General features: G+C 28.9%; 4 protein-coding genes across 5 annotated transcripts; 2 read left to right on the top strand and 2 right to left on the bottom strand.

The window, feature by feature from the left end:
• Positions 1-1318: 1318 nt before the first annotated feature.
• On the bottom strand, positions 1319-6768 carry LOC124533674 (sphingomyelin phosphodiesterase 4). The gene is made up of 13 exons (XM_047109094.1): positions 6490-6768; positions 6105-6404; positions 5928-6030; positions 5386-5602; positions 5054-5225; positions 4680-4972; positions 4302-4482; positions 3895-4007; positions 3597-3814; positions 3172-3302; positions 2655-2765; positions 2449-2571; positions 1319-1682 (listed from the first exon to the last, which is right to left on the bottom strand). Exons 1-13 carry the CDS (start codon positions 6505-6507, stop codon positions 1356-1358), a joined length of 2307 nt encoding a protein of 768 aa, XP_046965050.1. The 5' UTR covers positions 6508-6768; the 3' UTR covers positions 1319-1355.
• A 280-nt stretch (positions 6769-7048) lies between these two features.
• On the top strand, positions 7049-10212 carry LOC124533759 (tRNA-dihydrouridine(16/17) synthase [NAD(P)(+)]-like). Of its 2 annotated transcripts, none has more exons than XM_047109242.1 (7): positions 7049-7368; positions 7440-7599; positions 7687-7882; positions 8383-8631; positions 8705-8960; positions 9702-9875; positions 10039-10212. In XM_047109242.1, exons 1-7 carry the CDS (start codon positions 7153-7155, stop codon positions 10189-10191), a joined length of 1404 nt encoding a protein of 467 aa, XP_046965198.1. In that variant the 5' UTR covers positions 7049-7152; the 3' UTR covers positions 10192-10212. The 2 variants fall into 2 exon arrangements, with proteins under 2 accessions (XP_046965198.1, XP_046965199.1); XM_047109243.1 differs by having other exon boundaries at positions 7107-7368; positions 7459-7599; positions 10039-10206.
• A 2086-nt stretch (positions 10213-12298) lies between these two features.
• Positions 12299-14320, top strand: LOC124533920 (palmitoyltransferase ZDHHC11-like). Its single transcript, XM_047109508.1, has one exon. It carries the CDS (start codon positions 12449-12451, stop codon positions 13487-13489), a length of 1041 nt encoding a protein of 346 aa, XP_046965464.1. The 5' UTR covers positions 12299-12448; the 3' UTR covers positions 13490-14320.
• An 879-nt stretch (positions 14321-15199) lies between these two features.
• LOC124533758 (probable Bax inhibitor 1) lies at positions 15200-17049 on the bottom strand. The gene is made up of 5 exons (XM_047109241.1): positions 16745-17049; positions 16151-16377; positions 15829-16055; positions 15534-15704; positions 15200-15359 (listed from the first exon to the last, which is right to left on the bottom strand). The coding sequence occupies exons 1-5, from the start codon at positions 16789-16791 to the stop codon at positions 15327-15329; spliced, it is 705 nt and encodes a 234-aa protein (XP_046965197.1). The 5' UTR covers positions 16792-17049; the 3' UTR covers positions 15200-15326.
• Positions 17050-17429: the final 380 nt, after the last annotated feature.

Here is a 17429-nt window from a genome sequence, read left to right as displayed (position 1 = left end):
GTTTTAAGGTTAGAATTATAAGATTAGTTTTTACTAATATCTCAAGAACGGAGAAAATTGGCATGATGGGAATGGTACTGGAGTATAGGGAGGATAGTCCCCACCATATACCGCCTGGAGCAATTTACTAAACCGCAACCAAATGCTCTTCATTCCTAACTACCATGACCTCATACTTGTGCGTCCAATAATATTCCATTGCAGACATTTATTGATTGTCATTCATGGTCACCCTAACAATAATATATAAAATAATGTAACTTGAACTGCAAGGTCGTATTGTTCCGTCATATTGTTTTTGTTGACAGTAGCGCTGCAGGTGAAAAATAAAAGTACTAAATTCAAATCACCCGCCTGACTTAACGTTAGACTAAACCAGCGGTCGGCAATCTTTTGGTAGGCAAGGGCCACAAAATGGCAAAATAAATAGGCGGGCCGCAGTTATGATATTAACCTTACAAGCCCAATATAATTAGTGTTAATTAGTCATATTCCATAGAAAAAAATAAAAATTCTATTGAAAATTGTTAAAAGATACAGACTTTAATTCGTACACATAATACTTACATTGTGTTTATATGTTTGAAAGCTACAAACGACCTAAATACGAAACCGACTTTACACAAATTTTAGTGTGATATCTGAGGTTGTATTTGAGATGAGCCGCAAGGAAGATATTCACGGGCCGCAAGGAAGATATTCACGGGCCGCATGCGGCCCGCGGGCCGCGTTTTGCCGACCGCTGGACTAAACCAACGGGCTAACCATTCAATCAGCCGGGTGATTGGACGTTCGTGACGACAATTCATTTTACAAGCTGGCTAGCCTTTTAACTAGGAGCCGGAGTTTAATTAAGCGGCTAGCTGCTTAATTAACGGGCAGATTTAATCAGTTGGCTGCGACATATAATACTTAACTATTTTTTTATTAGAATGTCCAAATAATTCAGTTTCTTTTTCAGTTTCAGTTTCTCAACTATATTATTTTAATGATAGAACAGATTTGGCTATATAGTGTATTAATAGAATCCTTATATCTTCCAAGTGATAGTGGTAATTAATTAAACCATTTATTCGGGACAGTTACGTTTTTAATTTTTACATGGCATAATTTTGTCCGCCTACTTATTTTAGTGTGAAATATATATTTGTAATAGGTTTTTATACAAGTAATACTTAAACAAGTCATCCTAACTCATGAGATATTTGTCAGATTGCGTGTAAGATGACACTAAATTATGTAGGGAATTTAATTTTAAAGTTTTTCAGTCACAATTTCACTGAAAAACTTATAAATCAATCTATAAAATAATACAAAATTGAAAAATTAAAAATTGATTTATTATTCTTATTATATTAATCTTTTATGATTCTCAATATCTTTAAAGATGCTCGACATAATACAAAAAAGGACCAAAGCATAATAAGGAAAAAAACATACATAATACCACTATATGAAAATAGCCTGAATAAAACATAACCTAAGCTTATCCACACAACAAACATATGTGATCCGAGACGTCGCAGGGACAACCTTGGAGGTAGCTCTTGATTAACAATATTCTGGTGGTAGCTTGCATCCTTAACATATGTGTGTATTGTGATAGGTTTCTGTAGTATTTCACGAGATACATATCCCCAAAAATCATTTCGTCTCCATAACATTGAAAATTCTTCTCCATACTGAAAAAAATATATGTATTGTAGTAAATAAATCACAGACATATTTTCGTCTCGTCTACTATTTTATCTATACTAACGAGAGTATCTAATAAGATTTTTTAGTAATGCGTATGTAATTTCTAAATAATACCAAATTCATATGACAAAATGCAACGCGTTTCGGATAATTTGTCTGTAACGTTCTTATATAAGAAACATTTTCGTCCCCAATGATATTCTAATAAACAGATATGTTATATCCGTACTAAACAACAGAAATAAGTTTACCGCGCCGGGAACCGTTTATTTTAGTTTATTTTTACATTTCGTTAAAAGTAAAAAGGATAGCTTGATAAAAACAATAAGAAAAGGGATAACTAGATGTTTAATTACACAAAACTATATTACTACGTAATTATGATGTATTATAACGTATTACTACGTAAAACGACTATAGGCAAACGTCCCAATTAGGACGTTTTCTAGTCTTCACTTTTTGCACGTTAATAACATATCTGTTTACTACAAAAAAGGACCAAAGCATAATAAGGAAATTATATTTTATAATTATTAATAATGATTAATAATATATAATATAATTATATATTATATATTATTAATCATTGTTCGTCCCCTTTAAATTGAGAATTTGAGACGTGACAATCTTGAATTTAATTTTTCTCATAAAAGGACACGGACGTTAGGCTGCATAATTATTTATTAATATTATTTGAACATACGCAATTACATGATTTTATTTAATTTGAATAGCTATCAAAACACTCACCATATCATTAAGTCTGGAAGCTATTTGGTACAACATTCTTACTAAAATTGTATTTTCAAAAGACATTATCGGCGTGAGATCTGGATCGCCCATGTACTGAACACCGGTTGGTGTGTTTCGAAGCTAAAATTTTAGTTAAACATTACATAAAATTATATATATTGAAACAAGATTTCTTTTTTTCTATTTTATAATCTTTAACTTACTTTTTGAGCGATAGAAAGAGTAAAGTTGTTTGTTGAATTTGCAAAGGAAGAATGCTCAATAGAATTGTCCAGCAATTCAGTTTCTAGTGGCAGTAACATGTTCTCACTAACCTGAAAAAAGTACATGATTTTGTAACTATGACAATTTCCACCTGACTAATTTCAACAGTTTTTTGAGGTACTGCCATCTTCCACATTTCAGGCTGTCCAAATTTTTCGAAAGTTAACTAAGCTAACTAGACTAAAGAGGCATATACAATATTTATCTGATATTTTTGCTTTGCATAAAACAAGTATGTGTAGCAATTTATATTATTTTTAAATAAAATGTCTGTAATCTATTTATACTGGTTGTGTTACTCCCGTCACGGTAGCCGTGCGAAAGCTATCCCGTGACGCCTGCCCAAGTGACGGAGGATTGCTGATTTATAGTAGGTTTTCTGATGTACCAGGGTATGCTCGGTATCGGGTTATTGGGCACCAGCGAGTCACATATAATATAAAAAGGTGTGCTTACTCCAAAAATATTTGTAAAGTAATGGATGCAACTGGTCAAATAGTTAGGAACTTTTTTATATTCTTCCAACAATGCTGTTTCTTCTTCAGTATTCCCCATCATCAGCCATTGTTTCATGGAACTCCAAAAACCTGTAAATATATTATATTTCTATTATAAATCCTAACATAATTCTGAAACTAAGAAATGTTGTAAGAAATGTAGATATTGTAAAGTTTAATTGTTTGAATATAATTTATACCAATATCAGATAAGAGATCCTGTAATTGATCTATATATGTTTATATCATTATGCTATAGTAAGTAAAAATTATCTAAAATGACTAAAGGTGCATTTTGTAAAATTTCATACAACCATTGTAATAAATTCAAAGCAGTAAAAAAGAAATAAATGAAAAATAACAGTTAATACATTTTACACTAACCTTGATTTTGTTGATTCAATTTATTTAAATAATTCTCTAAATTTTTATCAGCTGTATGTTTTGCAGACAAAATCCTTTTGACAAATTCCAGCATAAAATTATTTTTATTTTCACTCCATATTGGGTCATATTCGAAAGTTGCTGCCATGTTCAATTCTGAGATAGATTGTTTTGCTATGGCCACCCATTTGGATAAAGCAACGCCATTGTAAGTGTAACTGGTTGAATAGAGATATTTATGTTTATTATTCAGAAAAAAAATGTTGTATTAATTATTAATGTTGTATAACAATGTTACCTTTGATCAAGATTGACACCACTGTTATCTGGGCTTTGTAATCCAGATACACTATCAGTAATAGCTTTCTCCAAATTCATCAGTATAGGAACAAGATGTTGCTGGGAAAAGACCTAGAAAACACAATAATTGAAAATTGTTTTATATGATATTTTTTGATAAATAGTCCCAAAGATACTGACACTATGGGCCCATTTTTAACCACCAGATTTTAACAGAGGAATAATATTTACAAAAAAATTTGAACAAAATATGTAATTACATATGATCAATTTATATTTTACAATTTTCTAATAATGAAGCTGCTAGTCACATTATAAATTCCCCTCTTTTTTATTTTGTTGCTGCAAATATTTGTTACTATAACTGATATTAGAGAACAATAGCACATGGATATAAATAATTACCTTTCCCACACGAAATAACATGACAGCATTTTTATAACTTGACAGATCCAATCTTGTAAATCTCGGCAGAATCATTTGAAGAATACATGTGTAAGATGGAAAATTTTCGGCAATGAATTGTGTGAAACTGGCATCTAAAGAAGTATTTGTTTCTTCTTGGTTTCTTTGAGTACTAGGAAATCTTCATGAAGAAGACATTAGATGTTAATTACTTTTAGCATAAAAATATCAACTTAATATATTTGTTACTTAATGTTTATTAACTATAAACATTTTTATTAAAAATTTGAAATAAAGTTGGAATAATTATATCTTCTATATAAACTTAGGATAGACTTAGCAGCATAATTTTTATAATAAAAACAATGGATAATGTACCTGTCTTGCGTTATAGAATTATCTGTGTATCTCCATGGTTGTATTAGGCTCAGCCACAATTCCATTACTAGTCTGAAAGATGCATCTAGGGGCCAAGTCATAACTAAATGTTTTACATAATGATATGCCCGTGAACACATGATTTGTCTTGCATATTTACGAAGAGTTGAAGACCTAATTGCAGGATCAGAGTTATACTTTGCAGAAAATGAATGTATATGTTTCACTAATACTCGAACAATCCTAACTCTTTCTGGGCTTGAGCTCACATTATTATAGGTCCTCTGATACATCTAAAAATTTAGAATCAATTCATAAAAAACACAATTTTGCCACTTAAAGTTGAATTTATGATACAATTATTTACAAGTTACCTCAATACTCCTATTATTAAATGGTTCTACACTCATCCACAAATCGATAAATATCTGCAAAACTGTTTCTGATCTCCATACTTCATTCCTTGATTGTGTCTGTGGTGAATTATGCTGATTACTTATACCAGACAGATCTGGCAACACTAACAATGATGGTGAACACAATGGTCTGAAAAAAAATTACAGGGATATCTTATTGACTAATTGTACTTATTAAATTTTACAGAAGGGTAACAATAATACTGTAATTTTTCTTGTTTTAAATTAATTCAACAATTATCAAGAAGATACAGTAGTTTAATAAATAGGTATTTGCATTTTGTAAATACCTGTTTGCTGTTTGCAGTGGTGCAGCCATCGGAACCTTACCAGTATAATGTGGAATGTGTGGCAAAACAGAAACATTAGGGTCAGATGGAAGAAAGTGCATCAAATAATCACAAGCTAATGCAAAATATACACTATTCCAATTGTCCCAAGAGCTTTTATTTTGATTATTGTTTATTAAATATAGTGCAAAATTGAATATGTAATAATCGAAGGGATCTGAATATATTGTTGTAAGAAATTATATTGATATCAAACATAAGCAGTTAACACAGTAAATACTAAATATATAACACATTTATTTTTATTAAAGAAATAACTAAGATGCTTTATAGCTTTTGTAAATTTTTTTCACATATTAAAATGGCTTACTAAGCAGGCATTAGTGCTTTAATTCAGGCATCTGACCAATGATGGTCATGTTTTGGACAATCATATATATTTACTATATTTGGACTACCATAATAGATAGTCTTCTCACACCTTCTAACCATGAATGTGTGCAGCCTAACCAAACACTATGTAGAGTGGTTTTAAAGGATACTCAATGCTAGAGCAACAATATTCAGTGAATTAGAATCCATTGTAAGCATATCTGCATAAAATTGGGGACATCTCCCTCTTTCAAGAGTCATCTGCAAGTCCAGCTGAAAACATAATTGACAGCATAGATAAAAGAAGACTTATTGAAAACAAGAATGTTTGATACTTTTATACTTACTGGTAAAGTGTTTAATGGAAGATTATACTTCAACTGAGGATCATATAATAATTTATAACACAAACGAAACATGGGTCCTTGCGGTTCTAGAAAACTTAGTAGAGCTTCAAATTCATATCTATTAGCTTCAAAAGTAATTTGTCGTAATCCCCAGCCATTATGAAGAGGCGCAAATATATTATTTATAAGTTGAGGAAATAAAGCTTGTAAATCCTTATTTGGGCCAGTCTGATCAATAAGTCTAGTAAGCTCCATTAGTTTTTCTTGAAATGGTAAATTTAAGCAAGCATAGAATTGACTCTGAAATTAACATAAACATAAATTACATATGAGTATTACTAAGTAATAATTTGTCTAAATTTATGAATTATGAGATTAAATTCACCATGATATCATGTGCCATTTTATTAGAGCTCGTAAATGATGTTGTCTTCTAGTTTTAAACTACTAACTGCCTAACTCTTAACCTTAAAATTTTTTAATAAATCTTACAAATGTTTACAACAATTTTACAACTTCTACGATAATACGAGTAAAATGCTTATATTATATATTTAAAGCAATTTTTTATATATTTTATACATTAAAGGTGAAAAAGTTACAAGTCAACAACTAAAATAAAACTTTTTAAATTTTCATTTGATATAAATAAAATTTAAAAATGTCAAATTTTAATCCAATAAAATAAAGTTCACAGAGTCTTAAAACTACATTATTGCTGTTATTAATGGCTGCTACACACGGCCACGATATAACGTACTTAATTTTAATTTATCTTAATATCTTAGATCAGCCGTGCACTGCATACGGTTAAAAAAATTTAGTATATTAAATAATTATTACATAGGTAAGATATGGTAAGTGTATCAATGTAAATGATAAATATACAAAACTTACGACACTGACTTAGAACTCTTTGACAGTAATCTGTGGTCTGACAGATCAAGCAGTCACCACTGGTGACTGGTGTCACTTGTGTCATTTGAACTTTTTAAGGTTATTTGAGTATTTACCATTACTATTTACCATATTTTTAGATAAAAGTGAAATGGCTTCAGAGTGGTTTGATAATATAGGGCGTCCACGTTATGTGGTTGCGCCTATGGTCGACGCTAGTGAATTGGCCTGGAGATTATTATGTAGAAGACATAGTGCAACATTATGCTATACTCCTATGCTTCACAGCAATGTATTTACAAAAGACCCAAAGTATAGAAAAGAAAATTTTACTACTTGTCCCGAAGATCGCCCTTTAATCGTTCAGGTATTTACAAAATCTTTTAGCTATATTCGCTACAATGTTTATTTGCAATACCTGTATCCTTGTTTTAACAGTTCTGTGGTAATAATCCAGAAATAATGGCAACTGCTGCAAAATTCGTGGAAAAAGATTGCGATGCTATTGATATCAATCTTGGTTGTCCACAATCTATTGCAAAACGTGGCAGATATGGTTCCTTTCTACAAGATGATTGGCAGCTCTTACATCAAATTGGTAATCCTGTCTTTACCTTAATAAGCTATTTAAAATTACAGGTGCATCGTTGAAAAACAATCTTATAGAGCAATGTTTATGTTGCAGTTTCAGAAATGTCTAAAGCTGTTTCCATTCCAATTACGTGTAAGGTGAGAATATTTGAGAGTATTGAAAAATCTGTAAAATATGCATTAATGTTACAAGAAGCTGGTTGCAAATTATTGACAGTACATGGAAGAACAAGAGAGCAAAAAGGCCCTTTGACAGGTATAGCCAGTTGGCAGCATATTAAAGCTATTAGGTTGGTTTGTGCACTAAAATCGTCAAATATGTTTGATTAATTTAGAGCTTTGATTTTCTTATAAATATAAAATATCCCTAATTTAAAGAACAATAGGAATAATGAAAGTATACCATATCATTGAATGTTTGAAACTAATCGACTTTAAAAAAAATTAAGTTGCATCATAAAAACAAAATGTGTATTTTCTGAGAAAAATTTAAATTTGAAAAATATTTTTAAATTTAATTTAACATCTATATGTAAATATCAATTTCTCAATACATTGCTTATATAAAATTATGAAAAATAATAACATAATAATAGCAAAGACAATAAGTTATAGACAGATTAACATAGTATGCATAATATATGGTATTATGTTAAGATAAATATATAGATAACAGAAAGTATGTTATATTCTTCATTACTTCGGACAGAATTAATCTTTAATAATCAGGGCTCTACTGTTTTCCCTGTCTCCATATCAGTGATATGATAAAAAAGAAAATTTATTTTAGGGAAGCTATATCCATACCCATGTTTGCAAATGGTAATATACAATGTTTACAAGATGCCCAAAGATGCTTGGATTACACGCATGTTGATGGCATTATGAGTGCTGAAGGTAATCTTACAAATCCTGCAATTTTTCAAGGAGTCAATCCAGTTACATGGGAAATGGCATTTGAGTATTTGGATTTAGTAGAGAAATACCCATGCCCTACATCTTTTATTAGAGGTCATTTGTTCAAAATATTTCATAAAATGTAAGTACAACATATGTCAATAGAGAGTTGATCAATACCAACAAAATATAATTGAGGTATTCTATTCTTATAGTTTTACATTTGAAGAAAATAATGAAGAAAGACAATTACTGGCTACTGCACAAAATTTAGAAGATTTTAAAAATGTTTGTACTAAAATAAGAGATAAATATTTACTATATCATCAAGGTGAATTAAATTTTGATAATGATGAGGGAATAACGAGGATTGCATTTGATTTAATCTTGCCTCCTTGGATATGTCAACCGTATGTAAGAATATCACCCGAGGAACATACTCAAAAGATGGAGAGGCTTAGTAGTAAACAGGTAATTGTTTTAAACGCTTCCAACTTGTAGGTAATGTGAAAAAAGATAACAACACAATAAACTAGTTCAATCAGCAAAGTTATAAATATAGAGTTGTTGGCATATACACATTCAGAAATAGATTATATTTATGGAATACATATGTAATGTTTATTTTGTTATATTTGTTTTCATTTTAAGAGAAATTAATGCAAGAATGTAGATAAAAGGAAAAAATGCGAATAAATATTTTATAGTCATAAATTTTTTGAATTTCATTCTATTAATTAAGGGATCTGAAGATATATTTATGTATAAAAAGATATTATTTGCTTTTGCATTGTTCAGCAGACTTCTTTGTGCCTTATAACAGGGGCCATGACCAATCATTTCCTTTACACTTTGTTAGTCATCATTCTAGCCCAAAAAGGTTATTAAATATATGAATAGCATATTTCCATGAAGTGATTAGTGTCTACTCTTTTATTATTGTTTCTGGGTGTTGAATGGAGCATTTTGCAATAAAAGCACTATGATTAATAATAACAGTAAATCAGATATTTTCTTTAACTTTCATCTTTACATGAAGATTTGATTGTCGTAGCATCCACATCTACATTTTGTGCCCTGTAAAATCAACAAAGACATTTGACAATTGCAAATCCAAATATTTACATAGTCAAATATTGTTGAAAAAATATAAATTAGTTTGTTAGTTTGTGCTCTATTATTTATATACAAAATTTATTTTTCGTGTTTTAGAACAATAATAATGGTGAGAAAAGAGCAAGCAATGACATAGAAGACGAAAAGATTTCCAGGAAAAAGATGAAAAAATTGAGAAAAATAATGAGAAGGCCAGTGAAACCTGATCTTGAGCAACATAATAGAAGAAACGGAGAAATTTGTTTCAATAATACTTGCCCTAATCCTCTCGTAATATTCTTTTTATTCTAGACATTAATATTACTATTTAATTATTTTTCAATTATTTACAAATATTACTCAAATTGCACAACTTAATAACATTTCAATAATAAATATAAAATAGTTAGTAAAAAGCCAAAGATAATATATTTTGATTTTCTTGAATTTTCAGGGAGGCAAATGTGTTTATCAGTTGTGTAAGAAATGTTGTAAAAACAAATGTTATGAAGAAGACTTAGATTGCAAAGGGCATAGAATATTGGTACATACGCGACGTGAGATGGCAAAAAAATTTGCTTTACAGAAAGATCAAGAAGTATGTTAAAGAATGGCATAGTGTATTTAAGTTTACATTTAACTAAAAGTACATTTAAGTTAATGTTGGTGCCGATTCTATTGTATACAATCTTTTATCAAAAAATTTTAAAGTAAAAATATTGTAGTACTTTCTAATGTAAGAGTTAAATGTGAATTCATTTAGTAGTCTTAAAGCAATTAAGAGATTGTGAGACTGCAATAGAGTCAGCGCCATTACTCTAGCAACCATTGTGACATTAAACAAAATTCGTTAATATTTCCAAATAAATGTTTTTTTTATAATTTTACGCAATATGTAAAATACTTTAGTACAATTTTTATTAAGTTAAATAGAGTTCCCATTAATCAATGTTTTCTAATCTTTACCATAATAATATCATCTTGGAAATGGTCCAAAGTAAACAAATAATTAACATGTCAACAATTATATTCTAATAACTTCTTCACTTTTTGCGCGTTAATAACATATCTGTTTACTAAAACATTGCATGTCAATCAATTTATTATAAATTGTCTTTTTAACAGCATTTATGATCAAGAACTAATGTTTCATTGGTCAATATAATTATTGACCAAAATTAATATTTTAAACAAAAATTGACAAGGGTATTTTAAAATAAAGTCATGGGTTTACAAAATTATTGTTTTTTTTTACTGTAACCACCAACGAAAAACATATGTAATGTTTTCTGCATATAATAACGTAATTATATTAAGATCGTTTCTTGGCTATATTTCGTTTCGTTGTATATTTCTATAAGCGATTGGTGTAAATATATGAGATTTAGTTTCAATTATTTTTAACTAAGTACCTATATGCATGATTAGTTCTAAAATATATACTTTGAATGGTTTAGTTCAGTCATTTCAACGATCACATAACTATTTTGTAATCATATGATCAAGAAATAATTATGAAAATATGTTAAAATGTGTAAGTATACACAGTAAAGCAAGCTCTTTTTCTTCTTTCTTTTGAGAAAAAATTTGGTTTGGTTAGTTTAGTTATATTGTACTAATGTATCACGTTTTAGTAAAAGTACAAGTGGGTTTCTTCAAAATTTTTGCCTTCAACGTTGACCACGAGGTAAATAGAGAAGATGCAATATTTTTATTTTTGTATTTAAATAACTTAATTTACTGCAAAAAACGCGGTTTCAAAATTTCAATTTCAATTTTCGCGCAAAAACGGATCTATATTTTGTATGACGTCACTGCTGTCTGTCACTACCTCTATGATCGTAAATGTCCTCACTGGCTTTCATAATTATGGATTTTTCCTAGACCTTTGAGATACATTTTTTGAAAAATTTTAAAACGGACTATCGATACTCTGAAAAAAAAGCTTCGTAGACGTATGTTTTGTGCCAATTTGTTGATTTACTTCAATTAAGTTTTCAAATAAATGGTTTTTGATTGGACCTTCTGATGCAAAAGTGAGTTAAAAGAGGTTTAAAACTGAAAAGAGGAATCTGGAGTCTGCTTTGATAAACCCAACTTCCATTTTAATTCGAAAAACGCAATTAATTTTAGTTTTAATGTCCCATTTTTTACAACTATAACCTCAAATAAGTAGTTATAACAGGAGTGACGTCACTGAACGTATTTATTCCGTTGGAGTGTGGTGTCTTATTTTCATTTAGTTTATTATTATTAGTATAAGATAATAAAAAACTTGTAATCCCCTGTAGAGAATAATTTTGGATTAGGACGCCTCAGGCGTTTATCCAGTAAACAAATAATTATGAACACTAATACTAACATCAATATAAATCTTATTACTTATTTGAAAGAGCATCTATGTCAGTTCCGTTTTTCTCGCTGGAGGCTACATTTCGAAACGATTGTATAGGTAAAATATTGACCATTCAAAGATGCAGTTTACTTGAATAATAATGAATGTCTAAATTAAATAAATGTCGAATACCATTTGAATTAAATTAATTAGGTATATTGTATATAAAATAAATGAATACCTATCTATCATTATTTTATAAAATGAGGAACTATTATTGTCACGAGTAAGCCGACGATATAATTATCCTTGTTTAATATTGTTTTTTTTTTTATTGATTTATATTTTATTTATATAGATATACATATGAGATAGTCGATGAAGAAACCATGAAATTAACCAACCTTGCTTAGGTTGGATAATTTCAATGTTGCGCGCGCATTGTATCTAGCCGTACCTTGTGCTGTTTGATTTATTTGTTTGCCTCAGTGGTTAAGGTAACCATACTTATTATTGGATTTATATCTAAATGCATAAATGTTGTTCGCTGCACCTAAAACGGAGCCCTCAAAGGAGGACAAATGGATTTCAACTTCCTCTAAATTATCAACAAATTGTTGGGTGGATAGTTTGCGTGATCTCTGCTTTAGTTAATTTCTTCTTACTTACTCCGACACAATTTGAAGATTTAAAGTTTGCGTCACTCATTATTTATAGTTTTATATACGCAGTTTATGTGATTGCCCATTTTGCCGCTTCTTTAGTGGATCCAGGAGAAGACGATTTAAGAAAACGAGACATATATATACTCCCAGAGTTTGATCGTACAATTCATGCCCATGTTATTGAAAATGGAAGATGTCATCTCTGTAATATTAATACTACAGACAGGAAAACAAAACATTGCGGGATATGCAATAAATGCGTGTATCAATTTGATCATCACTGTAAATGGTTAAACAACTGTGTTGGTCGAAGAAATTATACCGTATTCATTTTATGCGTCGTTTCAGCTTTATTAATTACTCTGTTTACTGTGATATTGTGTTTAATAGATATATATTTTTTCCTTGTCAGTCCTCAGAAATTAAGTTCTGCGGCTCAAACTTTTATTAACTGTTCAGAATTAGAAGATTACAATTATGTGACTAAAAAATATTGTAAGAGTTCTATATATTTTTTAATATTTCTTGTCACGTTTTGTACAATAGCCTTAGCGATAGCTTGTGCCTTGTTGCATTTATTATGTTTTCACATTTATATCTCAATTTTAGGCGTATCTACATACGAATATATAATGAGAAACTCTCACACTAAATCAGTTTGTTGTAAGTCTTGTAGAATCAACATAAGACGACTTTATATAATAAATCAGGACAAACTAAAATCGAATGCAATTGTTAATTCAGAAACTGGGGTAAATAGAGAAAATATAACGCGAGAACATGATAATGAAATAAGTATGAAAAACTTTATAAATACTTTGGTTACCGATGAAATAAATAGAGCAAGAAAATTATTTTTATACGAAAAAAGTAAAATTCATCCTAGTAACGAAGACAGAAGCTAACAGTAGAATATTCAAATAAGTTAAAAATGATTGTTAAACGCACAACGATGTAAAAAGGATATTTTTCAGTTTTGAAAGCTGACATACTTAATTTAATTGTTTTATAGCTTTATTTATATGCTAATTTTGAAAGTTAGGTTTCGGTTGTAAACGTACCATAAATTGTTTATTTTTCGAGCAATACAAAACAAAATATTTTTTAATAATTCTTTATTCGGAGTATATTTTGAACACAAGTACCAAAAGATAGATAAATATTTATTTATTTAATATTCAGTGGGACTAAGTAGCTTAAAATTCAGTTGAATGATTTAAACCAGATTACAATGAGTAAAATTAACAGAAGGATGTAAAAATATGACTATAGTATGAATAAATCTTTAATAGATACAAAAAAAAAATGGTCAATCTGATAAGAACTTTTTTATGATGACATTGATTGTTGCATGAAGTCGGCTCATAATAACTGCATGAATGAGTACAATGTTCTATCAAATATTATCGAAATAAATTAAGAAAATAGGACCGTCTAATATGTTTAATATTTAGTCTAATCGCTACGATATACAATCTTATTTAAATCAATTATAACTGTGCCTTATTTACTTTATATATATTTATTATTTTTTTAAAATATATAATACGCAAGAATTTGGTTATTTCATTTCTCGGCATTAATCACCCTATTCCAGAAACAATATTTTTTTTACCAACTACTACCCATTTTAATTTTGCAGGTGTAACATAAGGGTCTATAGCCTATTCCAATGGAAGTAGGAAAAAAGGTAAACAAACCTTCGATTTACGTATTTTATGCGATTTGCTAATAACTCAGGTATATTGTGCAATTGTGCTCTACTAAGAGTTTATGTTTAATATATCTTTATTTATAATAGTACAACACTGTTACACTTTACTAATTATTTCTAGTTCCATTTTACTTTCAAAATTTCGACAACAGTTTCGCTGACGTTCAAATTTGTTTCGCAAATCCATAGTGAATATCATAGGATAATCAAGCTCTCAACCAAAGATATGGTTTTAATTTACTCGTCATTGGCTCATCTGTTATAGTTTGAAAAAATTAAATATAAATGCATTATACACCTTAAATATTGAAGGTTTATTCAAAAGTATATTTTTTTTTGTCTCAATTTTACTAAATTATTCGTCGTAAATACGTTCTCAAGTGAGAAAAGGGGAAGGAAGGCAACCATTAACCACACCGACATAGTATACGTTTGACACAATAGGCTATTTGATTGGTTTTTTAAATCTATTTTATATTATTTGTTGTATTATTATTTTCAACTTACCATTTTTAAACTCATAATATATATTGATTACAATAATTGACACTAAATTTTTCGCATTGTCAAATAGCCTATTTGCAAAAGCTAACAATGCTACATTATTTTATTTTATTCTTTATGAATGAACAAGAATTATAAGAAAAACCAATTTAATAAACAACACAAACCGAATTAATCTGACCTAACATAATATCCTTACCTCTTCGTTAATATTCTGAAAATGCACCCATTTTCTTTTAAATTAATTAATAAGTATGTCACAAGTAATTATTAAATTAGAATGATATACTGCAACTGGAATAACTATACCTTAATACCTATATAATATATTATTTTATATACATATTCTTACACTTAAGTTTTTAAAGGTTTATTATAAATCTAAATAAAACAAATATAATATGTTTTAATTTATTTCATTTTATGAAATTTATAAAGTTCTGAACCCATAACAAAAATAAATACAAGAAAATGTTACAAGATACAGTGTAATTTAAACATCTTAATTCTAAATAATGAAATATTTAATCACGTTTGCGGCGACGGTTTTGTTCCTCCTGAAATAAATACAAAATAGATTTAATTTGAAAAAGTTATTAATTACATAGATATCTGTTACTATATTAGTAAATAAAAATAGAAAAATAATAATATTATAAGGAAGTAAAAATTAAAAATAGTTTTATAACAAAGGACTTTTTTAAATTACCTTGATTTAATTTAAAACTTACTTTTTGTGTTAAGATAATAAGAAGTCTCCTGAGCATTCCAATGAAATCAATGAACAGTTCCAGAGCATGTTGCACAAAGTCCTTATTACCCATTCTACGCTTCTCAATGATGAGTTGAGTGTCAAACAGAACAAAACCGCACATCAGCATTAATCCCAGGTATAGATGAGCCTGAAATAGTTACAAGCATGTTACCTTATTTCGTCAACCTACATTTTATAAAATAATTGATTCATCATATAAAATAATTGATTTCAGTTATTTTTTTTTCTTCATAATATTAATTGTAACTTACTTGGTAAAGAAATTGAGACTGCATGAAAATATTAACAAGTGTCATTAGGGACATGGAACTAAGTAATGTCATGAGTGTGCCACCTAGGAACAACCAGCTGCCTCGATCGGCAAGCATAGCAGCAATGGAGAAGCACACAAACACTATTGTTGTGCCAAGAAGAGCTGTCACAATTATAGATGGATCAACAAAGCTAACATAATCCAAAAGAGGCCCCATGCTCATACCTGGAAAATAATTAATAAATTGAGGTTTTTAGCATTCATATCATACATATCATTATTTACTCATTTTTATATGAACATTAAAGTTTAGTTTGTACCTGAAGTTAAACCAAATCCTAATAAGTAGCCAAGTCTTAACTTTGTGTTCTTCCCATTATCTGGAGTAGCAATTAACATCAACATTAGACCTGCACCGACAATCGCTGAAAGCAGTCCTGCTTGGAATCTTGTGAACATATCAACATATACTCCAGCTGAAGCTGCTCCACAAGTCATCATGAGTGTTCCATACACATTTTTGAGATGTTGACGAACCGGAGGTTCTCTATAAGTTTTAATTGTTATTATAAATTACAATACTTATAATACAGTTTCATTATAGACAAACTTTATTTACTAGAGTTTTATTTACGAAGCAGTCATGACAAGGCATAATTTCGAGCGAAATTAAATTTCGATTATATACATCAAATGATTTACAATGTTATAAAACATATTAGTTGATTTAAATTTATAGTTTTTATTATATTTTAAAACAACTTAAGATGGTTGTTATCTTGTTATTTGTACTTTATAAATATAATGACGTACATGTTCTAGAATTATCTTTCATTAGCATTGTGAACTAAGCCTTTTTTATGTAAGATAGATCGTCATACAATAATCAAAAACAATGAAAATAAAGTACTTACAATCGGTTCTGAAAGCTGTTGATAAAAGATTGAATATTTGGAGTCATGGTGAAAACTGATCTGACCAAACTAGAGCAATAACTTTTATTTGGACTACAATAATTAAAAACAATTAAAAAGCTTAAACTTTGAATCTAACACAATTCACAAGAAAAACTGAGCAATAAGTAAATTTAATATCGTATGATGCAATCAATTTAGAAATGGTTTATAGAACAAATGGCTGACACTATAGTACGCTGTTATATTATATATCACATCCACGACTTGAGAGTTGTGACTTCCGCAAGGAGGTAGGTAATTAATAAATTGTACATTATTGAACTAGTAACATTTAGAATACTGAAAATCGAGAATAATTATGTTATCGATTATTGCAAGATTACATTCTTGTCCCACGATTCAATAATTCAAAAAATACAGAAATTTTAAAATTTTGTAATTTTTAGCAATATTCTTTCAAGTTTTCTTTTTTTTTTTAAATTTAGCAAATAAAAAGTTTTACTTAGTTTATAAAATTACCGTTTTATGTAAAGTTATTTAAAATATTATGATGTATATGAATTTAATGCAGTATTTTTAAATCTTTATTTGAAATCGATTTTCACATTTTTTAACCAATAGTAAAGTAACACGGGTTAAGTGATCACGGCCATTGGCCAAATGCAATTCATTTTTTTGTGTT

The sequence above is a fragment of the Vanessa cardui genome, chromosome 11 (assembly GCF_905220365.1).
Source record: "Vanessa cardui chromosome 11, ilVanCard2.1, whole genome shotgun sequence".
In the NCBI taxonomy this organism is placed as follows: Eukaryota; Metazoa; Arthropoda; class Insecta; order Lepidoptera; family Nymphalidae; genus Vanessa; species Vanessa cardui.
The sequence above is the reverse complement of the archived record's forward strand: the minus strand, read 5'-3'. Positions and strand labels throughout refer to the sequence as shown.

What these genes read in the sequence shown, in the direction of transcription:
- LOC124533674 (XM_047109094.1), bottom strand. An exon ending in TTAATAATAGGAGTATTGAG is followed by an intron (nt 4,973 to 5,053) that starts GTAACTTGTAAA and finishes CTAAATTTTTAG; the next exon opens with ATGTATCAGAGGACCTATAA. An exon ending in CTTCCAGACTTAATGATATG is followed by an intron (nt 1,683 to 2,448) that starts GTGAGTGTTTTG and finishes TATTTTTTTCAG; the next exon opens with TATGGAGAAGAATTTTCAAT.
- LOC124533759 (XM_047109242.1), top strand. Translation starts at nt 7,153, where the DNA reads ATGGCTTCAGAGTGGTTTGATAATATAGGGCGTCCACGTTATGTGGTT. An exon ending in ATCGCCCTTTAATCGTTCAG is followed by an intron (nt 7,369 to 7,439) that starts GTATTTACAAAA and finishes TTGTTTTAACAG; the next exon opens with TTCTGTGGTAATAATCCAGA. An exon ending in CAGCATATTAAAGCTATTAG is followed by an intron (nt 7,883 to 8,382) that starts GTTGGTTTGTGC and finishes AATTTATTTTAG; the next exon opens with GGAAGCTATATCCATACCCA.
- LOC124533920 (XM_047109508.1), top strand. Translation starts at nt 12,449, where the DNA reads ATGCATAAATGTTGTTCGCTGCACCTAAAACGGAGCCCTCAAAGGAGG.
- LOC124533758 (XM_047109241.1), bottom strand. Translation starts at nt 16,791, where the DNA reads ATGACTCCAAATATTCAATCTTTTATCAACAGCTTTCAGAACCGATT. An exon ending in AGGATTTGGTTTAACTTCAG is followed by an intron (nt 16,056 to 16,150) that starts GTACAAACTAAA and finishes ATTATTTTCCAG; the next exon opens with GTATGAGCATGGGGCCTCTT. An exon ending in AGTCTCAATTTCTTTACCAA is followed by an intron (nt 15,705 to 15,828) that starts GTAAGTTACAAT and finishes TAACTATTTCAG; the next exon opens with GCTCATCTATACCTGGGATT.